The sequence below is a fragment of the Telopea speciosissima genome, chromosome 5 (assembly GCF_018873765.1).
Source record: "Telopea speciosissima isolate NSW1024214 ecotype Mountain lineage chromosome 5, Tspe_v1, whole genome shotgun sequence".
Classification (NCBI taxonomy): domain Eukaryota; kingdom Viridiplantae; phylum Streptophyta; class Magnoliopsida; order Proteales; family Proteaceae; genus Telopea; species Telopea speciosissima.
This window is the reverse complement of record NC_057920.1, coordinates 30856463-30883152: the sequence shown is the minus strand read 5'-3', so window position 1 is coordinate 30883152 and position 26690 is coordinate 30856463. Positions and strand designations below refer to the sequence as shown.

General features: G+C 39.0%; 1 protein-coding gene across 4 annotated transcripts in view; it reads left to right on the top strand.

The window, feature by feature from the left end:
- LOC122661368 (isoamylase 1, chloroplastic) overlaps positions 1–26690 on the top strand; it is a 144038-nt gene that overhangs the window by 28988 nt on the left and 88360 nt on the right. For 3 of the 4 annotated variants that reach the window (XM_043856746.1, XM_043856745.1, XM_043856743.1), the window contains exons 2-4: positions 6380–6565; positions 7094–7186; positions 25783–25935. In XM_043856746.1, coding sequence (XP_043712681.1) covers positions 6380–6565; positions 7094–7186; positions 25783–25935 — 432 coding nt within the window. The remainder of the gene's footprint in view (positions 1–6379; positions 6566–7093; positions 7187–25782; positions 25936–26690) is intronic. The other variant, XM_043856744.1, reaches the window with a different exon arrangement.

The following is a 26690-nucleotide window of genomic DNA, read 5'->3' as shown; positions in this document are numbered from 1 at the left end:
CGTCCAGACATTCTGTTGCTGTGAGTACTGTGAGTCAGTTTATGCATGACCCCTATTCTTCTCATATGGAGGCTGTTCTTTGGATTGTTCACTACTTGAAGTCAGCTCCTAGAAAAGACATTGTTCTATCTCCTCATGGTCACCTACGGGTAGAGGCATATATCGATGCGGACTGGGCTGGTTTTGCAGATCGGAAATCTATCTCTGGGTATTGTTCTTTTGTAGGGGGCAATCTTGTCACTTGGCGTAGCAAGAAGCAGAATGTGGTGGCTCGTTCTAGTGTTGAAGCAGAGTTTTGTGCTACGCCACAAGGCATTTGTGAGTTGCTTTGGCTGAAAGGCTTGCTACAAGACCTCGGTGTTCCTGTTCATCTTCCTATGATCTTGTTCTGTGACAACAAAGCTGCAATCAGCATTGCTTACAATCCAGTACAGCATGATCGCACCAAGCATGTTGAAGTGGACAGAAATTTTATCAAGGAGAAATTGGAAGACGGGTTGATTTGTGTTCCCTTTGTGAAGTCTACTGATCAGGTTGTTGATATTTTCACCAAGGGATTGTCTGGGAAATTGTTCCATCCTAATCTAGTTAAGTTGGGCATGATTGACATATTTGCTCCAACTTGAGGGGGAGTGTTAGAACCGTAGGGGTATTCTGGACACTTTCCTATTTCTATTATGTTTATGTTTCTATTATGTGGGTTTTAGTCCCACATTGCTTATTTGTAATTCTGTCCTCTATTTTCAATGATATAAATAATGAGCTTGGGATGATCATTAATCATCCAAGCCTTACTCTAATTCTAAATCTGTTAACACTACTTCATTGTGATAACCTTCTGGAGGAGTTGGTAGACCTTAACCTAATCACCTACTGAGTCAAAAGTCTTAGAGACACTATCCTAAATATCCTTGGCAGTCTCCTTTCTCATAAACCTCCTACCAATATTAGGTTTCATAGAAAAAAATCAACCTGGTCATAACGGTTGAGTTCTCAGTCTCCCATTGATATGTTGGATCTCTTGAATTAGGAGCCTTAATGTTACTCGTGATCAAGGTTCCAAATCTCGGTTTCTGGTATTTTTTGGGCAAAACTCGACATGTCATGTGCTGTCAAAACTCGTCGAAACTGGTCAAAACTTGTCGAAACAGGTCAAAATTTGTCGAAACTTGGTATTTTTTGGTCGAAACTACCAAAATGTGCGAAATATGGTCGAAATTTAGTACGAGTTAGTATCGACCCAAGGTGTCATCTCGGTTTCTTGCAAAACCGAGATATGAAACTGAGATTTAGAACCATGCCAGTGATGTACCCTAAATTCCCCTGACTTTGTAGAGACAGCTTTACTGAGTGAGCCCAATCCAAAGAGTTGGTGTTGTCCAACTTTGCAATGGATATATGGTTGTTGGGGTTCTTAAAGGCAATCAAACTGGGGTTGGTACTACTGAACCACCAGCCGAAGCTTCCATAGTTCCACTGACCTCCGACATGATGTATGGACACTCTTAGGTTGGATACCCAAACCATATGGGGAGTACACACTCTACTCAGAAACTTGAAGAACTTGAATCAAATACACTTTTCAAGGTGTGGGTTCATCCCATTACAACTCATAGGACCCAAATGAGGTAACTCATCAGAAAATAGCACCCGATAGCATCACACAAGCATTTCAAATAAAAATAGGAACGGAAACACTAATTTGGTGGTGGAGAGAGCTGGTGTATCAAACCAGCTCTGATACCAAGTTGGGGAGAGAGAGAGAAACAGAAAGCTGGTGTATCAAACCAGCTCTGATACCAAGTTGGAAGTAGTGTAATGATCAAGGTGAGAGAAGAGAAGGGGAGATAAGAGGAGAGGATGAGAGGAAGAAGAGAAAGAGTGTGCACGTCTTAGGGAGAGAATCGATGTCTCTCCCCATATTGACTACTTGCTTATATGATGAAAAGTTACATTAGTACCCTCCATGCAACATAAGGTAGTCTAGGGAGGTAAAAGGTAAAAACACAATACAAGATAATAACTCAGTTCCCAAAGTACCCTTATTACATGAACTCTGGCAGACCCGAATGTTGGATCTGCAGAAACTATTCGGAACAGAATTAGTAACTATGAGAATCAAAATTAGAAATTGAGAGAGAACAACAATATCTCCCAATTCCCTAGTCTGATGACCCTCAATTTCCTGTCGAGTATATGCCTGATAGAGGGTATCGAATGATCAGAATTTCAGCCCAATCCAACGGATTGGCTGGAACCATGGTTCAAGATTTCGCGAAATATCGCCGATATATCAGGATATTTCGGTAATCTTGACAGTACCGAGATGAAATGGCAAGGCGAAATGGAAAAAGTTCATATTTCGGTGATATTTCGTGATATTTTGGCGATATTTCGTGATATTTCTTGTGAGTCTTGCACTCTTGTGAGTTGTGAACTTGTGACTTTGTGTATTGACTATTGAGTAATGAGTATTGACTATTGAGTATTGAACTATTGACTATTATGGAGTTTATGACTTATGAGTTATGAGTTATTTTTGTTTCATTACTTTGTTTAAATTTCTTATTGTCTTTTAGTACTTAATGAATGTATATTTAACTATTTATACTTCAAAGTCGGCGACCGTATACTGTCAATCAAGGGTGCAAACCCAAAACACCACTTTGAGTTCATTTTTTTTTGCAATATGAAGGTTTAAATGCGTTTATTTAGCTTAAATAACGGTGTACATGAAGTATTAAGCCTTAATATGGCTAAAAACCCACCGAGATGAAGTGCCGAAATATGGCAGAAAAAATACCATATTTCGGCCATCTCGACCAGCCCGAGATACCGAGATATCGCAAGATTTTAAACTATGGCTGGAACTGCTATTGAAATCTGGGGCCACAATAGGGCTGTTCCTGCTAATCGGAGGGTCTGAAATTGAGAAGAGATTCTGGACAGAATTTGGTTAGTCCAGGAAAATATTAATATAAAATTGAAGGAACTGAGTCTAGTTTCAAACCAGAAAATAGAGTTTTAAGAGGTCTGAGAAACACCCACGCAGGACCTGATATGCTTTATGGAGCTTGTGAAGATGGAGGAAAAAGGAAGAAAGAAAGGAAGTATATGACTTTGGAATCACCACCAGAGCTTGTGGGATTGAAATCACCACCAAAGGCTGGAGCTGCTTCACCACAGTCCAAGAACAGCTTCACACTGATCAAAGGAGGGGAAGATACATTTTCTCAATAACTCAAATCGTGGGAGGCTATTCCCCCGTTGCTTTATTTATAATATGTTCTGTATTACATGTATTACAGATAAGTAACTCTCCATATTTGGCTGCTATAAGTATCTTAAGAAATAGTAACTCTGAAAAATAGCAACTCTTCTAGAAAGAAGATCTAATTGTTATTGCATAAAAATATAACCAAAATAGAAACTCCTAGATTTATTGACTTACTAACTATATCCTTTACAAAATAGAAACTAGAATATAGGTAGCTACTAAGAGAATATTCCAGAACATTGTCTTCACACTAGGGCCCCACACAATCTGCTATAAGATTTCCACAAGCCATACGCAGACCAAGTCAAGCCATACGTAGGCCAGCCTGACCCTAGCTTGAACTAGGACCAGAACCAAAACCAAAGATTTGGGCATTAACTGCACTCAGATTATGATTTTGGGCCCGAGTCTGATTCTGTTCTCTCTTCCTCCTTTGCATGTTCAGCTTGAATTCTGCATCACAAGGTGCTGCCTAGGCATCCAGGCAACCAAGCTGGAAGGATGCCTTGACATCCAGCCCCACTCCAATGCCTTGGGTTGCCTATACTCCGTGACAACTATGGGCAAAAAAGATGTTTAGGAAGGAGAAAACTCAAATGTGAAGTAGCATAGGGTTCCCATGGTGCCTTTCTGTCATTCATTTTTTCCTCATTCTAATGCTCTAGTAATGGTGTGGTGGTCCAAGCAGGTTATTTTGCATGAGGAATTAGTAGTTAAAACACAATAAAAGGCCTGAATAAAATAAGGGAAAATAATTTAGAAATGAGGAATTCAGTGTTAAGTACCTATTTGACTTTCTTAAGCTCCTCATAACTTGGACCTAAATTAAACTGCGCATGATCTTGGGACTTCGTTATCATACTTTGTCTTTGGACAGACTAAATAGGCAGTGACAGGCCTATTTATTTTAACGGTATCTTTATCAATGAATCAGAACAAAAGAGTACAGTGGCAGGTCTAATTATAACAAAGAATATTGGCTTATATTTATTTGTATTTTTATGTTCCAATATGCGGCTCTGTTTGGTTTGAATAAAGTTTTTATTTATCTCCCCCCCCCCCCAAGAAAAAAAAAATTAAAAAATAAAAATGAATATTGACATTATATGAAATTTTTAGGCTGCCAAGAAAACTAGTGCAATGACAGTCTCTATGGGTTGCCGGTCCAAACACTAAAAAGAAGAAAATAAAGTGAATGAATTATAAGAGGAGTGAAAGAGAGAGAGATAACTAGATAAGCTACAACTTACCTAGGGTTTATTGCAATCTACAACTAGCAATAGAATTAAAGGGCACCAACCACGACAGCTATAAAGCCAAGCAACAACTGAACTTCAATTCGATAAGCAAATAACAGTTCAACTTCTTAGCTTTGTCAGCACCATTGCCTTTATTTAGGTTTCAATGCTTTGAAAAAATAGAAACCTTCTAGACTCTTGAACTGATTAAGAACCCAACTTTAAGACTTTCCAATTCTCTAAACTAAGTAATTTTGTGATCTACAACATAAACTTACTATTTAGACTACATCTCCCTTGGGCGCTCCTCAAAGTGAAGAAATCAAACTGAACTAGAACTTTCTTTTCACTTATTTATAAAGCAGAATTCCTGTCACAGCATGATACCCCTCTAACATGGCCATAACTTTCTCAAAACTACAGCTGTCAAGGTGTCACCTAGACGCTTAAGTGCTTGTTGGTTTTGCCTTGTTTTTCCCCCTCCTCCAACGCCTAGGGTCGCCCAACGCCGTGACAACTATGCTCAAAACAGCTCAATTTCGCTAGATCTTGGTCTCATTGGAAAGCTAACTGAATAAGCTTTCATATGACACCTGATTCATGTCAATTTGGACAGTTTTTTACCTTTAAAGAGTTGACACAAATATAAGTGACAGAAACGAACCCAAATAATGTGTCTACATCCTTTGTTGCATGAGATTCTCTCTCATCAGATTTGCTGCTATCGTTAGAAAGACTAATGATTAATCATGCTTAGTTTTTTAATTTGATGTGCACCATGACATGTAACACTTGCCACCAGTCACGCACATAATGAACTACAGCTTAGGTGAGCATGTGGCTGTATAATTGTTAGAATTTTTCATAACCATTAAAGATCACCGGTCTTCAAATTAACACTGGTTGAAATACAAATGAAAGTGCTGCTGTGGCACTTTTAGTACCAAAGCTTTCTGCTTCTAGTTCTAGAAGATCTATGTTGGCGGTGTGTGCATGTTGTTACAAACTGCAGTGGTACTTTATTGGTATGCTAATGATGAAATAAAAGCTGTATTTTTTGTGCTCTCAACCCTGGCTGATTCAGTTTTCTATCTCCTTTTTGCCATTTTTATTGTGTTACAATTCCTTTAGATAAGTTGTCTAAGTTGTCTTTTGGTTCTTCTTTGTCTCTGCTGATGCTTTCTCAGTAGCAAAAAGCCTATTCTTGTTCCCTCACTTTAAAAATGCCCCTTAACATGTGACGAGTTCCAAAGGGCTGTGGGTTGGTGCAACGATAAATGCTTGACCTGCCAGCATGAAGACATGGGTTTGAGTCTGAGAGTGATAACTTTGTGCAAAAACTGCCAAGGAATTGGACGGTTTCCTGTCCACCTTATGGGGACCCTGCGAAAATGTACTTGTTTAGTGATCACTAAAATTTGGGTGCTTGACTGTACTCTACATGGTTAAAGCAGGAATTATCCGCCACCAATAAATGACAATATGGACAGTTCACTTGAAATTTTATTGTTAATTTTTCTATTATCTGTCTTCAAGAAAATGTAATTGTCTGCAATTTCTCTGGTATTACCCTCATGGTGGTTAGTGGGAGTTGAAAGGAAAGGTGGTTATTGCAGATTCTAATATTTGTAAGGTGCATCTCCTGTATTTGTGGAAGAGCCCACAGGATGTTGGTTTTCAAAAGTAAGTTGCAAACAAAAGGGTCCTTCTATAATTGGAACTATCTTGTTTACTTTAATATCACATCTTAAATGGTCTTGAGTTAGCGAATTAGAATCCCTTGACCTTTCCTGCTTCATTTCTTTTGGCTTCTTAATTTCATATTTTATATTTTGTGCTACTGACCTTTTCCATTAATATAAAGCAGAACAGAGTGACTGAGCAGATCTCCCTTGATCCACTAAGTAACAAGACGGGGGATGTTTGGCATGTGTTTTTGAAAGGAAATTTTGAAGATATGCTGTATGGTTACAAGTTTGATGGAAAATTTTCCCCTGAAGAAGGGCATTACTTTGATCCTTCTCGAATTGTGTTGGATCCTTATGCTAAGGTTGGTGAATTTTAAGTGATGCCATTAAGATTCATCTTTCTTTCCATTACTTTGGAATCTAGACCACACATCTTAGCTGTTGCAGTCATGGTTTTAAGGATTGGTAATGGATTGTTCAGATAATCCAATCTGTATTGGTATTCGCCAGAAAGATCTGGACGATCCAGAAGGATCTAGTTGAGTATCAATCTTGACTCTGGAATGATCCTTACTCTGAACCGATCTTTAAGTCCTTGGTTTCAGTGTCCAGAAGCTTTGACACCTCAGGATACTGCTTACAGTCAAAATATGTGGTGTACTGTGTGCATTTCAAGATACATCTCAGTAGAAGTCAAGTGTGCCATGCATTGTTTTCTGCTCAATGAATTTTGATTTTATGCTTGTTGTAGTAGCATGCTTTTGAAGTCTGAAAAGTCAAGCATGCCATGCATTGTTTTCTGCTCAATGAATTTTTATTTTATGCTTGTTGTAGTAGCATGCTTTTGAAGTCCAAGGCGTGCACCTTAATTGTCTTTTTTATTTATTCAGGCAGTTATAAGCAGAACGGAGTATGGTGCCTACGGCCCTGAAGATAATTGCTGGCCCCAAATGGCTGGCATGGTACCTTCTCCTGATAGAAAGGTATTTAATTTTTGGGAGGTGTTTTTCATGTTTTTTATTTTTTTTTATTTTTATAATATAATCTCAAACCACTCTTGAAAATGACAAATAAAGGTTTCTAAAATTACAGGAAGCCATGTCAATGTAATAGAATCTAGTGGTGTTTCTGTAATTTTCGGTCACTTTAAACTAATTCTTCTTAAATCATTTTCACTACTTGTTTTGATCCAAAACCAGTGGAATGGGTGTAGGGTCCTCTATAACATTGACCCACCTTCTTTGACATAAGGTAAGTTGGTAATGATGATGACATATCTGTTAATTTTAAGAATCCATATCACTGGTAAAATACTAAAATCTCCTTGTATAATGGTTTCAAGTATCAGGATGGATTCGAACTCAACCGAGTCTACTTAGGATTGTGGAGCCTGATCCACTGGTCCTATACTAATTCACCCAAAATTATTGGCTTTCCAGGTCTGTTTCCCCTGTTTACAGCTGTTACCAGATCAGGATCAGCCAAACCCAACTGAACTAACTCAGTCTCAGAATGGGACCGGGATTCGGATCAGAGAATTCCAATCTGATCCTGGATCCTGAGTTTTAAATCCTTGCCTAATTGCCTAGCATCAAACTGGCCGAACGTGCCGTTCCTTTTACAGAGCATTTACCTGGAAACAAGCAAAGCCTAATGAAATCTCTCTACGTTGAATTATTATTGACTCCAGTGATAAGGCACACTAAGTCTATCAACTAAACTGGGGTCCTGGTATCAGATTATGGAACTGGAATGGTTCAGACCCTAATTCTGTTCAGTAACTGTTATTAGTCTGCAATTAATCTTTCAAGTATGATAAGCATGAAAAATCTAACCAAATCTAAGGCAACTAGAAATAAATAATGGAAAACATCTATGATGTATTGATCTAACCCAGATTAACGTCTTTATTCCAATCTTTTGCAGTCGGATCAAGTAATAATTGGCAGAAAAGTAAAGAGAAATGAGCTAAACTTGATGCCTGCTACACAAACAATATATGGATTAGGTGATTAACTACACAATCTAGGAAAAATTAGTTGATGCACCTATGGTTCTAAATCCCTGATGTAGGTTGCTTTGGACCCACGAAAGTGATAAAATTTCAAATATAAATATGGCAATTCTGTAAAATCTGGTAACAGCTTAGGACCTTTTGGGCAAGAAATGGAGTCAGGGACGCAAAGGTAATTACAGTTTTGAAGAAGGGATGAATCTGGAATTTAATTTCAGAATACGGATAAAATGAAATAAAAGTCAAGAAAGAAGGCCTTTCAATAAATATCAGAAAAAACTTGCCTTAGTTGTAATTCCAAAAATATTCATCTTCAAAATTTCAGATGGATCATGGAAGTTGCTAACTCAAGGACCTACTGAATCCACTCAACCATCACTGGAAATAACTAGGGGAAAATAATATTTAATACTTAATAGCTGTAAGCCCGTAACTTTATCTCCTGGAAGAACAGAATCCAGTTCTGGTTGCAGGTGTGGTTCTTACAATAGGAGATGATTTGGAGGATAAGATCTTAGGTGTTTGGTCACCTTAGGGTAGTGATGTTAACCCCAAAGTTTTAATGACTAAGCTGAGTTCTAACGATTTTCCCCACCACTACTACTGCTACGAGCAAAGAATAAAGGACGGCAATGAATAAAGAAGAAATCTGGGATATAATCAAAGATGAGTACAAGAGAAAGGAGCAAACAGCATAACAGAAACTTAAAAGGAGGAAAATCAGACCTGGTTTCAGTGGAGAGGAAGGAAGAAAAGAACAGCAGCAAGCTCGCACAGGTCAGGATTGGATTATGTATATTTTTGCATGCAGAAAGTTCCTGGATAAAGAATAATTATCAGATCTGACCAACTTGTGTCCATTTTGATTTTGGGTATGTACAAGGTCTAGTGTGCTGTCAAAACTGTTTGAAACTACCAAAGCTGGTTGAAAACTCGAAAGTAGGCTGGTCAAAATTGGTCGAAACTACCGAAATGTGTGAAATATGGTTGAAACCTGACTTGTACCAAGTTTCGTTTTGGTTTCTTGGGAAACCAAGATATCTCGGTTGAAACAAGATTTAGAACCATGGATGTAGGAGGGTTTGGGGTAGTTCAACCTATAAGTTGCATGCGCATAATCTATGGAGAATTTCAATAAACAGGTAGCAGGCAGAATAATGCCACCTACTGAAATTAATCAGCTTTGTTTGGAAATAATAATATTATTGATTGAACAGTCTGGGGACTATTTCTAAACCCTAAACCAACACCGAGTAACAGAGTAAGATTCAGAAATCAAGTGATGGATTTCTAGAAGCCCAAGGGATTATGTTTAGAAACTTGGTTGAAAACCAGATCACAGTGAAGAGAAAAAAGACCAGATTCAAGGGAAATTAAATATCTAATAATCTGATGATTCAGCAATTCAGATTGAAGGGATACCTTGGTCGAAGGTCTGATTTGTACAGGGGAAGAACTCCTCAAAGGATGAGTCTGATCCAATACTCTGATCTGTAGTTGTAAAGATTTTTTGGGTGAATATGAAATGTATTAAAGTCCCACAAAGGGAAACAAAAGTCCATAAAGGACAACAATACAAGCCCATATGGCTAGAAGAAACACAAAAGTCCACATGGGCATGTCCAATGCAACACAAGCCCACATGGGCATGACCAATGCAACACAAAAGCCACATGGGCTCAATTAAAAGAAAGAAGAGGGGCAACAATGTCAATTCTAGTTGGGTCCCCCAAACCCTAACCAACAATTCTCAACACTTTCTTCTTCCTAGCTGCCAAGACGAAATCTGGAACCACCGGCAAGAAGGCAACCAAGGTGGAGGGGCGCTGGCCTTGCGGAGGCCCATGGCCAAACGAGCAGCTGGCCTAGCGAGGGAGACCGCCATGACAGAGGGCACCGGCCTCGCGGAGGGCAACGGCGAAGAGGCTGCCAGCCGAGCAAAGAAGGCAGCCATGGGCTGCGGGCTTGGAGCTGGCAGCGAAACGACCGAAGGCCGAGCAAGCCAAGCGGAACTGGCAGGAGGGAGGCCAAGCGAGGCTTGCGGACGGAAGGCAGCAAGCCAAACAAGCAGGGGACCAAGCGGCGGAAGGTTGTGAGCACCGGTGAGGCAGACGATGACGGCGGAGGAGCTAACGAACAAGAGAGAAGCAGAGCCAAACAAGCAGATGACGGGGAAGCTTGCCCAGCGAAACGGCTACCGAGCTGGTGCTGCCAAATCGAGCCTGGGATCCGATGGGATGCCAGCCAAGAAGGGCCAGCAACCAAGGGAAACGGCAGACCTAGCAGAAGAGGCGACCTGCCAGGCGGCGACCTTACAGAGTGAGCGACCAGTTAGTACAGTTTGAGAGACTTCAGCCTGCGAAGTTAGTACCGAACATAAGAAGAAAAGTGGAGAAAGGGGGAGGAGGAGGAAGAAGAGAGAGAGGAAGAGAGAAGGAGAAGGGAGAAGGTGGGGAAGCAGCCCAGCCATACGGCCAGGCTGCTCCAAAACGGCGGTCCTTCAGATGAGAACTTGTTCCTCTCTGTTTTCTTCTTCAGAAACGACCGGTTGTCTGTAGTTGTAAAGTTATTCTATTAGGGAGAGGATTCTTTAAAACAGAATTCCAAAATTGACTACTGATAGCAGATCTTAATGGGCTCAAAACAATAATCAAAAGTGCAGCAAAGCATCAACAGATGTCAGCAATAATATAAGGATACAAATCTGATCTTAAAATATAGGAAACTAGAAACCCAACTTGAAGTAGAACACGAAGAAAACAGCAGCAAGATCAAATTTTGAAAAAAAAAAATGGATGTGTTTAGAATACTGTCCAATTACCAAATATGAAATCAGATTTGAAATCTCAGATGGAAACAATGGAGAAATTGAAATTCCAGCAAGTAAGTTATGAGCAAGAACAGAACAGAAACCAGAAAACTTGAACAAGGAACGCGCAGTTACTTGATGTGTTTTTTTTTTTAGTTTTGATTGAATAAAGAAGCACCTTTACAATTTTCTTTATTTGTTCGTATGGCCTTTGCGGGCTTTAACCACTTATGAGATCTTTGTTCTACTGCCCCTCTAAAAGAGCAATGAGACAGTCACATGTAAGCTTCTGAGCTCTAACTTCTGACTTGAACATGACTTGGAGAAAGCCAGCTTGGTTGTATTCTGCCCTACTCTATGGTGCCTACAGCCATATGGAAGAGTCCCCAGCTTGACTTCTGCTAGTAAGGTCTTTTTTAGCTGTATTATTCCCTATAACATAGCAAGATAAAAGAACAGAAAATATGAATCAGGAAACCCACCTTTTCCTTAGAGCTGGCATCCCACCAAACCCTAGCTTGGAATCCCACTTAGTTTTCCTTAGCATCTCACCTAGGGTCTCACTGCATTTCACAACAGGTTATTCTGAATCTCGCAGAACAATGGAGGAAAGAGCCATAATTCATTCATCAAATTCAGGGGTAGGGCTATAACCCCTTATGAACTTATATAAAAAACTAAAAAATAAACTCAAACTAGGCTTGAAACTCCTCCAACCAATAGCACCTTGGAGGTAGTCTACTACAATGGAAACTCGGCTAAAATAAATGAAGACAGCTTAAAACAAGGCTGGACTCATAGAGTCCTAATCTAGCCAACTAAAACACTTAATAACAAATAAAATAAAGGTGTATGCTGCGGAAAGTTGGGCTGTTAGAAGCGTCATATAGATAAACTAAGTGTTATGGATATGGGGATGATACGATGGATGTGTGGCAAAACCTTGACGTATAAAGTGAGGAATGACCATATTAGAGCTGACTTGGGAGTAGCTCCTATTTAGGATAAGCTATGAGAAAGTTTATTGAGGTGGCACAGCCATGTTCAACAGAGGCTGTCGGCAGCTCCAGTTCGAAGAAGTGATTTAATTCAGATTGAGGGAGCTAAAAGAGCCAAGGGCAGTCCTAAATTAACCATAGGAGAAGTGGTGAGGAAAGACATGCTTAGCTTAGGCCTTTTATCAAGTATGGCACCAAATAGAACAGTTTAGAGGGAAAGGATCCATGTAGCTGACCCCATTTAGTTGGGATAAGGTTGTTGTTGTTGTTGTTGAACAAATAAAATAAAAAATAGGACTCTAACTAGACTGACTAATAAAGTAAATCCTGTATTCCAATGTCCTACCCATATTTAGGACTCTAACAGGCATATTGTTGTTTCTTGGGGTTTAGATGTTTCTTTATTGAGGACCCGCTAGCGGGTTCGCTCTCCCCCCCCTCTCTCTCTTCCCCCTTGTTTCCCCCCCCTTCTTGTCCCTTTTCCTTTTGGTAATACAATTTTTTATTCACCAAAAAAAAAAAAAAAAAAAAAAGTTGTCTAATTACAGTGAAACCCATTGGACCAATGGCCCCACACATGTGTAACCCAACCAAAGGTTTATTTTTACTACAAATAATTCTACATCTGTGATTTATCTGCATCAATTTTCCCCGGCATGAAAAAAATTGTCCATGAACTTTGTAGTGACGATGAGGTAACATATGTGAGTAGTAGTTTTGAGTTTTTGACCAGTCTCAAATAATACTGTGATGATGTAGGAATGTTAGGAATAAAGTTTTTATCCTAGGAACTCTCTCTTCAAAATAGTGAGGTGGAATCACGAACTCAATAAATTCTTTGACGGTAAGAATAGCATCCGGGGTGGTGACAACTTCATGCGGAGTGTACTTGAAGCCTTCCTTAATCATGACCTCATCTGGTACTACTTGATTTAGATTGAAGCATGAAGAAGACCAAAGAAAACAAAAATTACTGTTTCACATGAACAGTACCACGAGGCACTGTTCACGTGAATAGTGATTTGGGGGCTGATATGGAACTGCTGGCTTAGAGTAGTTGATTTTTGGTGTTAGTTTTATTATTAGACACTTATTTAGTTTCCTATTTGAGTTGTAATCCTAATTGGGAATCCTAATTAGAGTCTAGTTTCTATTTTATAGGTTTTATTAATTAGTTTCTTAGATTAGTATTGGGTTGCTTTGTAATTGGGTTATTATAAATAAGTATGTAGCTGAACAGAAAAGAGATAGAGATTGAAGAGAAAAGAGCTATTGATGAAGGTGTGAGAATACTGTGGGTGAGAAGCCCTGGATTAGAGGATGTTGGGTTGAGATAGCTGATCCTATTCCCCCCCTTCTATATCTCTTTCTTCTTCTTTCCTAACCTTTGATGCTCTTCTTCATATGTATACAGAAAATAGCAATAAAATAAGAGTTTCAGTTATTTAATTTTATTCCTTTTATTGTATTGATCCTTCTGCAACCGATCTCCCACTGGTTTCCCTAGTTTGAGGTTGATTTTGCATTACTACTGCTTTAACCCTGTCCTCTTGAACCTTTGCAATGTAATCCTCCACATTAGTAGCCTCTGATTGTTAGTCATCCATCTTAAAATCTCAAAGTATTGCCTCTTTGTTGTTGTTGCAAATCACTATGACTTCTTCCTTTTATTGTATTGATCCTTCTGCAACCGATCTCCCACTAGTTTCCCTAGTTTGAGGTTGATTTTGCATTACTACTGCTTTAACCCTGTCCTCTTGAACCTTTGCAATGTAATCCTCCACATTAGTAGCCTCTGATTGTTAGTCATCCATCTTAAAATCTCAAAGTATTGCCTCTTTGTTGTTGTTGCAAATCACTATGACTTCTTCCTTTTATTGTATTGATCCTTCTGCAACCGATCTCCCACTAGTTTCCCTAGTTTGAGGTTGATTTTGCATTACTACTGCTTTAACCCTGTCCTCTTGAACCTTTGCAATGTAATTCTCCACATTAGTAGCCTCTGATTGTTAGTCATCCATCTTAAAATCTCTAAGTATTGCCTCTTCGATGTTGTTGCAAATCACTATGACTTCTTCGATTTTATCCTCAAATTTAGGCTTCACTTCATTGACAAGTGTTGTTTCTTCTTCCTTTGATGGTGCAAATTTGAGCTCAGCATGTACTGTAGAAAGGAAATCAGTTTTCTCACTAAACCTCCTATGGGAGTTAGTTTATGATATGCCCCCTCTTTGCTGAACTAGAGCTTCAAGTCTATTTGCTTAGACATCTTAACATGTACTGATGCTTTCTAGATCAACTTAACCAATATTTGTGCCATACTAGCCATGTCAGGGTTCTTTGAATCATTGCTGGCCATATCTCTGATACCAATAGATGGGTTTCTAGAAGCCTAAGGGATTGAGTTCAGAAAATCAGTTAAAACTAAATCGCAGTGAAGAGAAAACATACCAGATTCAAGAGAAATTAAATATCTAGTGATTAGCAACTCAGATTGAAGGGAAACCTTGGTTGAAGGTCTGATTTGTAGATGGGAACATGATGCTGATCAGCAGGATAGGTGCCTTAAAAAGTACCAAAGAAGAAGAAACAAGGAGAAACAGGCCAACTCAGTAGCAACTCAGTTCAACTCAGCCTTGTGGTTCTTAATTGACTCAGTTGGGCTCCCTTTTGGTTCAGTTTCTGGTTCATCAAACCACCAGAATCATGGGAAACCTTTTTAGGTGTTTTATTCATTTTGTTTAATTAATTTATACTTGTATTAGTTTCTTTAGAGTTCGATTTAGGTAGAAATCTATCTTATCTTCTTTAAGTGTTTTCTGTAGTTAGAATACCTTTTCTACCTTTCCCATGGCTTGGAGAGTATTTTTTTCCTTCTTTGTTTGTCCTACTTAGGACATGTTTCTTGTAAGAGTTAGTCTCTAATACTCAGCTGTATTTATTTTCTTGTAATGGGTATTTGCTACCCAACGAATTTTTTTGGGTGAATAAAACAAAAAACCCAATCCTTGGAGGAGGAGGCTGCAGAAAGGAGAGGGGAAATCCCTAGGATCATGGTTGTCAAGGCATCGCCTGGGTGTTGCCTAGGAGTCTAGGCTCCCTTTGCTCGAAGGGCAACTTGGTCGCCTAGGCGTCGCTTAGGCGGCATCTAGTCGCCTTGCTGGTGTTGCTTTGGTTTTCCCCCTCCCTCCACTGCCTTGGATCGCCTAGCCGCCTTGACTACTATACCTAGGATACAACAGTATGCTTGTTCCTTGGGGAGTCATTATAATCATAGTTCAAAATCTCGGCGAAATCTTGGAAATTTCGGTAATTTTGGTCGAGCCAAAACGAAATGGGAGTTCTAAATTAAAAAAGACAATGTTTTGGTCGAAATTTCAGCGAGATGTTGATATTTTGACTGTTTGTAACATATCGCCGAAATTTCGAAAAGATGTTACAAAGCTCAAGTATAAAAGGCTAAAAATCGTCAGTCTCAGTCGAAATTTCAATCGAGACCTCTCTGGTTTGTCTCATTTCAACTTTTGAAGCACTAATTCATGTCCTGAGGGAATTAGTCAGGGGTATCACAATTAGCTAAGGTGGTCCCACTAGTGTCTGTTTTGAATTCATGTTTTCTGTCTTAGCTGTGGTAGACCCTTACCTGATAGTATGAGTTGATAGTAGAAGGAAGTCTCCTCTAGGTAGGTCCACTCCTTGTCTTCTTTCAATGCTTTGGGAACCGGGCACAGTGAGAACTTGCTATTTTGAGCTTTCTTCTTCGATTTTTCACCACATCAACGTCGGAATCACTTGGGAAACACATCATTGAAGCTTGTTCTACTATTTCAAATAAACCATATTCTCCAAAAATGTGTTTATGAAAAACATATGATCAATACATGTTAGTTAGTGATGAATTTATTATATGTCAGACATCGGAGGCTGATTTACAACATCACGGTGTCAAATTCTTTTCCTCTATATATATTATTTATTTTATTTTTCTGTTTAAAAACTTTTATTTTCTTTCCTACAACAAAAATCTGAAAAAATAGGGGTTATATGTGTAGAATAGGGCCTATTAAAGACTGTGGATCCATTCCACAGGGACGTACTGGATCGTCTTTTGTGGACATTCTCAATTTTGAGTACGACTCCCACTCAGGGGATGTACTGGATTGTCTTTTGTGGACGACATATTCTCCTACCTAACCTACCAGCTGTATCTGTATATGCTCTCAAAGGTATCATATCACAGTGGATTAGTGGGAAATTCTGCACACTTTGGTGACCCATTTCCTAGGATAGGTTACCTTCAATATGTCGATGATGCAATTTACATGGCAATTGTGGAGGACTATACTCGTTTCTTCTCCCAGAGTATAACGTGGCATTCATATGTCCTACAGTCAGAGGAGAATGCACGTCGGATTCACGGACTATGAGTGGGATTGATCCTAGACGGTGCTGTCATTATTATTAGTAGACACTTGTATTAGGAGTGTGTATTGATGTCATCCATATTATGTACTTAATATTATGAGTCATTGACTCTATGTTTGTATGATTTACTTGTTTAATTGCTTATTATGCCCTCTAGTACTTAAACAAGGTGTAATTATACATTAGGATTCGACTGTATACTGCCAATCAAGGGTGCAAATTCAAAACACCACTTTGGGTGACTATTTTTTAAAATATGAACTTGTACATGTGTTTATATAGCCTAAACTAAGGTTTCCATGAAGTTTCAGGCCTTAATTTGGCCTAAAACCCACCGAAATGACCAACCAAAATCTTGCACAAAACTACCAAATTTCGGTTAGGCCGAAATGGCCTGCCGAAACGAGATTTAATACTATGATTATAACAAGAGGAGACCAAAGACAACTTGCTTCTGACTTCAAAACTGATGAAGTCTGATATCTGCTAGAAGGATCTAGAACTGGCAGACCATTTCTTAGGATTACGCTCCATCCAAATTTCGTTAATGGCAGCACCAAAGGCAAGCTTCCCCACCATATCATAGGTTGATTTACCTGCAAAAATCATATCGACTAAAATCCATTCTCTTTGTGTAAATAATTTAAAAGAGAAAAGAAGAGGAGAGCAGTGAGAACCGATGTGTTTGTGTAACCCTTGGGAGTTTTCCACTTAGTGTTGGAGCTCCCACTTCATTCAATATATATTCACTTAAAGGACACAATAGGGAAATAAAAAAGAAACAAATAAAACATAATACCTAAACTACCCTTGACTATAATCGAGATACTAAACTGTAACGACCCCAAACCCGGACAACGTAAAAAGTCTGCCCTTATGGGCATTGATAAAAAATCATCTTTCACATTTGTATAAATAACCCAACTCCTATATAAGTCATACATATGCAGCAGAAGACTTAACACTACTGGAGTTGGGATTAAGACTAATACATGACCTGTATATAACACTGGTGGCAATAAACTAGTATTACAAAGCTCTGTGAATTTAAACCTTATTGCAAAACACATTCTTTGTCATTCTCATATCATAACTCCTATTGTTCGCAAACACTTCTCTCAATCTTGTTCCCTAGGTTAGTGTACCATGTACACTCACAATCCAAAAGAGTCTGGAGCTCTACACACCTCTCCTCTGAACTCATCATCTGAAAAGAATATTTATAACAGGGATGAGCCAACAGCTCAGTGAGGAAGTCATGTTACAATACATTCTTATTCATGTGCTTTCATATCAGTGTACAAATATGCATACAACATTTTACTGTTTGGTTAAGTCCTAGTCAATATTGTGAAATATTGATTGTGCACATAATAGTTGAGGTTAGCTTGGCCTCGTATCACCTATTCTACTCAAGTATCCCAGTCACTGCAATTTGGGGAGAAATGACGTGGCTTTTCTTGGATAGACCACATGACCATGAGGACATGCTCTATCATTAACTTTTCTAACTAGACCATATGTCCGTGAGGAACATGCTCTAAAATTATTTGGTTTGCACTAGACTACCTGTCCAGAAGGATCATGCTTTAGAATTACCAACATATAACATTCTGTACTAGACCACATGTCCAGGAGGAACATGCTCTAGAATTACCATCGTGTAATGGTCTGCATTAGACCACATGTCCAGGAGGAACATGCTCTAGAATTACCATCGTGTAATGGTCTGCATTAGACCACATGTCCAGGAGGAACATGCTCTAGAATTACCATCGTGTAATGGTCTGTACTAGACCACATGTCCAGGAGGAACATGCTCTAGAATTACCATCGTATAATGGTCTGTATTAGATCACATGTCCAGGAGGAACATGCTCTAGAATTACCATCGTGTAATGGTCTGCATTAGACCACATGTCCAGGGGAACATGCTCTAGAATTACCATCGTGTAATGGTTCGCATTAGATCACATGTCCAGGAGGAACATGCTCTAGAATTACCATCGTGTAATGGTCTGCATTAGACCACATGTCCAGGAGGAACATGCTCTAGAATTACCATCGTGTAATGGTCTGCATTAGACCACATGTCCAGGAGGAACATGCTCTAGAATTACCATCGTGTAATGGTCTGCATTAGACCACATGTCCAGGAGGAACATGCTCTAGAATTACCATCGTATAATGGTCTGTATTAGATCACATGTCCAGGAGGAACATGCTCTAGAATTACCATCGTGTAATGGTCTGCATTAGACCACATGTCCAGGGGGAACATGCTCTAGAATTACCATCGTGTAATGGTTTGTACTAGACCACATGTCCAGGAGGAACATGCTCTAGAATTACCATCGTATAAAACCTCATCTATAACCCCCTATTGGAAGAGACGACAGACACTGGGAATGCTCTCATTTACATTCATTACTCTTTCTTTCCTCATGTATAAAACATATGAGCTTACACTTGACTCATACACATTGCTCTTATTCCTATCATACTTTATTAATACCATCATCATGTATTTATCAGCATTAGCTTTTAAGACAATTCATTTGTAAATCAATTAACACATTTGATTTCATCATTCAAATACCCATTCATTCTCATATACTTAAAGCAGTCATAAACGTAGCATCATTCATTTCATACTTAACACAATTATGCTTAACATATACTCTTCACAAATTCAATTAAAGAAACAGTCTATAACATTACAGTAATGTTCCTTCACATAAATATCACAACATATAATAATATGGTACACATTCTTCTCACTAATACATTACTCCATTCTATTCTTCTCACTAACACATGGTCCAATCATGCTATGCCACCTCTAATCCCTCATTAATTCTCCTAATAAAGAATTAACTTAATTAATCAAATGCTAATCAATATTTAATTACTAAGATTAACATAAGCATGCTACCTCGTGCTTGCACTATTCATCATAATTAAATAAATAGAACCATTCAATAGACACTAAAATATTAACAAGTAATCCAATTAATAATTTATGACCTGCTTGTGGGGTGTTACATAAATAGGCTCGACTAACACTCCCCCCCAAACTGGAGCATAAATATTGATCATGCCCAGCTTGTTACAAATGTAATCCACTCTAGCACTCCCCAAAGACTTTGTAAACAAATCTGCCAGTTGCTCTCCTGTACTAAAATGACTAGAAGAAATGAGCCCTTGTTGCAGCTTATCTCGAACAAAGTGACAATCTACTTTGATGTGTTTCGTTCTTTCATGAAACATAGGATTTGAAGCAATATGAACAACAACTTGATTATCACACCACAATTGCCTAGGGGAATCATCTGTAAAGTCAAGCTCAGTTAATAACTGTTTCACCCACATCAACTCACATGTAACATTTTCCATGGCTCGATACTCTGACTCTTCACTGGATTGAGCCACAACTGTCTATTTCTTGCTTTTCCATGATACAAGATTCCCTCCAACAAATGTGCAATAACATGTAGTTGACCTTCTGTCAATAGGAGATCCAGCCCAGTCAGAATCTGAAAAGTCTTCAACCCCTCCATGGCCATGATCTGAGTAAAATAGATCACGTCCAGGAGCCTTCTTGAGGTACCTCGAGATACGTATAGCAACATCCCAATGAGATGTCCGAGGAGTAGACAAAAACTGACTCACAACACTGATAGGAAAGGCAATGTTAGGTTGAGTCACAGTCAAATAATTTAGTTTCCTAACAAGTCTTCGATACTTCTCAAGATCACTGAGAACATCACCACCATCAGCTGTAAGTTTTAAATTAGGATCCATGGGAGTATCCAGAGGTTTAGATCCTAACAATCCTGTCTCCGAAAGAAGATCAATAATATACTTTCGCTGTGAAAGCGAAATTCCTTTCCTTGACTGAGCCACTTCCACACCCAAAAAGTATGTCAATCTTCCCAAATCTTTAGTCTAAAATTTCTATTGTAAATGCATCTTCAGCTTCTCAATTCCTAAAGAGTCATCTCCTGTAATGACAATATCATCCACATATACAATGAGAAATATTTTTCTTGCATCAAAATGCCGGAAAATACAGAATGACCACTACTACAACGTGTCAGTCCAAATTCCAAAACAACTTCAGTGAACCGGCCAAACCAAGCTCGAGGCGACTGTTTCAGCCCATATAAAGACTTCTTGAGCTTACACACCATTCCATACTCCCCCTGAGCAACAAACCCAGGAAGTTGCTCCATATAAACCTCCTCATAAAGATCCCTATGCAAGAAGCATTTTTATATCCAACTGAAATAGGGGCTGATGATGAGTAGCAGGAAGAGAAATCAATACACGAACAGAAGTGAGCTTAGCCATAAGAGAAAAAGTGTCCAAATAATCAACACCATACACTTGGGTATAGCCCTTAGCCACAAGGCGGGCCTTCAAGCGTGCCAAAGAACCATCAAGATTTACCTTTACCACAAAAACCCATCAACAACAACTAGCTGATTTACCAGAGGGTAACGGAATAAGATCCCATGTTTTGATTTTCCTCCAACATCGACAGTTCCTCAGTCATAGTAGTCAGCCAACCAGGACTAGATAATGCCTCTACAATAGACTTAGGAATAGGAAAATTCTCAATAGTAGTCAAGCAGGAATGAAAGGTAGAGAATAAACAAGAGGACACAAAGTTAGAAAGAGGATGTTGGGTACAACTCCGAACACCCTTATGAAGAGCAATAGGCCTATCAAGGTCAGAAAAAACATCAATAGAAGAAGAAGGATTACCTGGGGCAGGATCAGCCGACGAAGAAGAGGAGGTAAAGGTTGATGAAAGGGGGGTGCCTAAACCTTCTGAAGATGGCGCTGGTACACAATAGGAGATGGTGGCGGCGGCAGCGGCGGTGGCGGCGATGGTGTTGGAGAAACCTGTGAAGTAGGAGATTGAACAATATACAAAGGAAGATAATTTTCCAACTCAGAAACAACAAAAGATGAATCAGTATAAGGGGTAGACTCACAGAAGGAAACATCAGTTGTGATAAAATATTTTTGTAACTCAAACGATAGACCTTTTGAGTACGAGAATAGCCAACAAAGATGAATTTAAGAGCTTTGGGATCAAGTTTAGAAACACCTGGACGATGATCACAAATGAAACAAATACTACCAAAGACATATAGTGGTAAGGCAAATAAAGGATCAGAAGGAAATAATAAAGAATGGGGTATACCACCACGTAAAACAGAAGAAGGCATGTAGTTGATTAGGTAACACATAGTCAAAACATCAGCCCAAAAAGGTTTGGTCATCTTCATCTCAAATAAAAGGGACCGTGTAACCTCCATTAAATGACGATTCTTTCTTTCTGCTACACCATTTTGTTGTGGGGTATCGACACAAGAAAATTGAAGAATAATGCCATGTTGAACCATAAAAGTAGTGAAGGGATTAGAAAAATATTCTTTAGCTTTATTATACGAAGAATACACCAAGGAGTACTAAACTGAGTCTTAACTTCATTCTCAAGCACAAAAAATAGAGAACAACTCTGAACGATTCTTCATTAAATAAAGCCAATTAACTCTGGAATAGTCATCAACAAAAGTAACAAAATAATGGAAGCTCATAGAAACAACCGGACAAGAACCCCTTACATCTGATTGAACTAAAGCAAAAGGTTGATTAGACTGTTGATTGACTCTAGGGGGATAGCTTACACAGCGAAGCTTCCCAAACTGATAGGACTCACAATTTAAACTAGATATAAACTGAAAACAAGAATCTAAATGCCTTGAGCTTTGTAATGATGGATGACCCAAACGACAATGGATTTGGTGAGGTGATGCCACACTCAAACATGCCACAGGCAAAGTATCCTCAAGTAGATATAGCCCCCCCCCCCCCCATTCACGACCTCTACCAATCGTCTTCTTCGTCGTAAGAGCCTGAAAGACATAAGAATCAAAGAAAACGGTTACAGAACAATTATAAGTTTTGGTAAACTTATTAACAGACAAAAGGTTAAAAGGAAACTCAGGCAAATAAAGAACAAAAGATAAGGATAAAGGAGTGGCATGAACAGTGTCGATACTAGTTACTTTAGCTAAAGAACCATCAGCTAAGGTGACACTAGAGGACGATGCATGGGAGGACGAAAATATACCTGAGACCCCAGTTATATGGTCCAATGCACCTGAATCAATGATCCAGGGGCGGGAAGCAGTTGAAAGGCATGCAGTGGCATTACATGTCTGAACAAATGTAACAATAGATGGCTGGGAAGACAGAGAAATCTGAAACTGGGTAAAGCATGCAGAATCCTCATCAGACATCTTCACAGTCTTATGTTTAGACTGGGGAGATGATGTAGCAGCAGGATTGGTAATGGCAGCAGAATTAGCAAATTGTTGCTGTGGTGATTTGCCATGAAGTTTCCAACAAAAGCGTTGGATATGTCTGGTACGACCCCAATGATGGCAAGTCATCACCAATCCTGAAGAATATGAACCAGCACGAGTACCAGAAGTAGGAGCTTTGCCAATTATAGGGGCTTTGCCAGAACCAGCCGCACGGCCACGACTACCACCAGTCCCTATCCCACTACTAGGCCCACGGTTAGGTGTAAAAGAGGCCAAAGCTGAATTATCCACAACAGTGGAATCATGAGAAGTTTCACGAGATACTTGTAGAGTTGTAGAACTTGTGAAAAAGTGTTTGAAAGTGTGGTTACCTTATCACCACCAAGTACCTGGGAACGAACAGAATCAAACTCCTTCCCAAGACCACTCAGAAATCCCATGATTGCGAGTTGCTCTCGCTGGTTCTGCATCTGTTACACATCAGAATTGATAGGAATTAAGGAATTCAGCTCCTCATACATCCTCTTAATATCAGCAAAGTACTGGGTCAGGGGGTGACCCTTTCGATCAGCTTTGAAAAACTGTTGAGACAACTCATAGATATGTGATGTTGTTCTGCCCAGAATACAAAACATTCAGATAATCCCATAACCCCTTAATTGTATCAATATGAGTCACCAAATGAACAATTTGATTTTCCATAGAGTTCAACAACTGTCCCAAAATACATGCATCAATGCTATCCTACGATGCATCATTAGCAGGTTTAGTCTTGGTCAAATGGTCCTGTTGGTCACGACCAATTAACACCAACTTGACAATCTTCTTCCATTGTTGAAAGTTGGTGATTCCTTCTAGCTTCTTCTCGGTAATACGATTGGATGATGAAGACACAACCTCAGTAATGACATTCTTCGATGGTTTAGACATTTCAACAAACACAAAATGGAATGAAGTTGCAATACGTACCAAGGATTCAGAGAAATACCTAAAACCCTGAAAAAGTTGATCTCAACACCAAAACCCTGAAAAGTCGATTTCAAAACCCTGAAAGATGAAAGATGATGCTCGAACTCAAGACCCTGAAGCAAGCTTGATTTCCACCTTCTAACTCAATGAGAATCAATATTCAACTACTTTGCTGGAAAAAAAATTGATCTCCAATATGCTGATAAAAATAGATTTCAAATCCCTGCTTAAAAAGTCGATCCGAAACCCTGACAAAAGTCGATCTCCAATTCTGCCCGCAAAAATTAATCCAAAAACTTGATAAAACCTGATTTCTAAGCTCTTGAATGCATTCTTCGCTCCATAAATCAATTACCACCAGCAAAGGAGACCTAGTTCTCAATCTTCAACCATGAAGTAGTCTCTAAACAGTCCTAAAATACAGTATTGGTGCTGCACCCCTTTCAAACAAAAATTGATGAAACTCTCAAAACTCAAACTGAGATACTAGGAAAGTTGTAGCAGTCCCTAGAGATCTTGCTCTGATACCATGTAAATATTATAAAAGAGGAAAGAAGAAGAGGAAGAAGAAGAGAGGAAGAGAAGAAAGAGGAGAGCAGTGATAACCGATGTGTTTGTGTAACCCTTGGGAGTTTTCCACTTAGTGTTGGAGCTCCCACTTCATTCAATATATATTCACTTAAAGGACACAATAGGGAAATAAGAAAGAAACAAATAAAACATAATACCCAAACTACCCTTGACTAGAACCGAGACACTTGAGACACTAAACAGTCTCTACTAACACTTTGGAAGAATCCTGTCTCCTTGGCCAGCATTTTCCAAGGATTCCTTTCCAAATGGAAGAGGAAAAGGGGCAAGGAAAAAATAGGTGGTCCACATCTTCTAAAGCATTCCAACAAAGGAAGCAGGAGGGGGATACCAGAATCTGATGGTGGATGAGAAAAGATTGTGTTGAGAGGTAGTTGGAGAGGGCCCTCCAAACAGTGAAGCTATGATGAGGGATGTGGCTCTTGAACCACACTAACTTACGCCAAGGGGACAATGGGCCATGAGAATGAATGAAGTCCCAAGTTGGAGCTGAAAATGGCGAAAGAAGATGCAGACCAAACTATGTTATCTCCCCTGCCGCTAGGTCTTCTGGCAATGGAAGGTAGAGCATCCCAGACAGCAGATAGTGGGAGAGAGGAAGGAGTCGGGGGAGCCTAGTCATCCTGACTAATGATGTCTGCCACCAACGCTTGTCTAGGTAGGCCCGAACTGCCAGAGCTTCAATGAACCAGTCACAGTGACATTGTGAGCTTGAAGACAACGAAGTAGACTACTATATTCAGATTGGATCCTAACTCATGATAGATCTAGGCTTCTGGCAGGAAGCAAAGCGGATCTAATGCCTCAACCTCAGAAACCAATAGAAATTTTCTAAAGTTCTGTTCCTTAAGTAGAACTTTACTAAATAAATGAGAGGTCCTTGATATAGGAGAAAAGGTAAAAAAGGAGCAGTGGGACCTATGGCAAAGATGTGTGATGAATTTGATTAAGAACAGAAGTTTGTCCACTGCAAAGTTCTGATGTGTCCAATTGAATTTCAGTGAAGTGTGCAACTATGCTTAATCTAGTTTCAGGGGCTTGGTATATATTATTTATGAATCTGTGGTTCAAGATGAATAGTCTAATCTTGTAGATAGAAATAGTGTTTAGTGCATGTTGTGAGGTAAACCTTAATTCTAAATGTTCATTTTTTGATTGTTTGGCATATTTATGATTATTATTCCAAAATCATGACTACTTCTGCAGAGTTTATCTCAGTTTTTTGACTTGCAAATTTTCTTTTCTGGTATAAATAGTGTTTCCACCGTGTATATCGTGAGGTACTCCTAAGTTCTATATGTTCAACTTGGAAGTGTTACATTTACGATTATTATTAATAAGTTATGATTAGTTGTCCAGAAGTATTATGCATGATTATTATTTATCAGTTCCAGAACTTATCTCAGGTTTTCGGTTTGTACATTTTCAGTTTGATTGGGAGGGAGATTTGCCTTTAAAATATTACCAGAAGGACCTTATAATCTATGAAATGCATGTTCGTGGCTTTACAAGACATGAATCAAGCATGAGTAGATTTCCTGGGACTTATCTTGGCATAGTGGAGAAACTTGATCACTTAAAGGTATACATCTATCATCGATTTGTTCTTTCCATTGGGTTGTGGGATCTAGTTATTGTCTCTCTTTGTATTTGTCACATATCAGTTTTTGCTTGTATTTCGTTAAGAATGAAGTGAGTAATGTCATGATAGGACCTTGCTCTCATATCTCTGTTAAGTTGTTATTGAAGGAAAACAATACACATTGTATAGAGAGTTACATTAATATAAAACAAGATTCCATCCAGATATGCTCTGTTTTTCTTTTCCATTGAAAAGAGAAAAAATAGAGGAAGAACTACCAACAAAAAGAGTAACTACAGGACTTTGGTGGATAATTAACTCACCACACCTACCAAACTTAGTGATCTGTATAGAGTGCTTGCTAACAGTCGATGCAAGAATGCTGTATTGCTGTAAAACATAGCGGTCTTTTATTTAGCCCTTAACAACTGCACCATAGGCACCAGCTTCAGTGATGCAGAAACAGAGCATGCTGACCAATCTCTGAAACTATGTTACAGAACGACATGAAAGCAACTCTAGTCTTCTATTTGAGCCTCACAGAGGTCTTGCTCATAGGTCATAACCACGTGGGCTTTTAGTGGGTCTCCTTACGGTCTTTATTAGGGCTATTTCTAGACTTCCCATACCTTTTATGATGTCACTAATGCTAGTTATCATGGGTCCTTGTGGAATCTCTATCCCTTTTTTAAATTTTAATTTGGATCAGAGTTTATTCCTCAGACATTATTTTTTAGTCCTTAATGCATTTATAT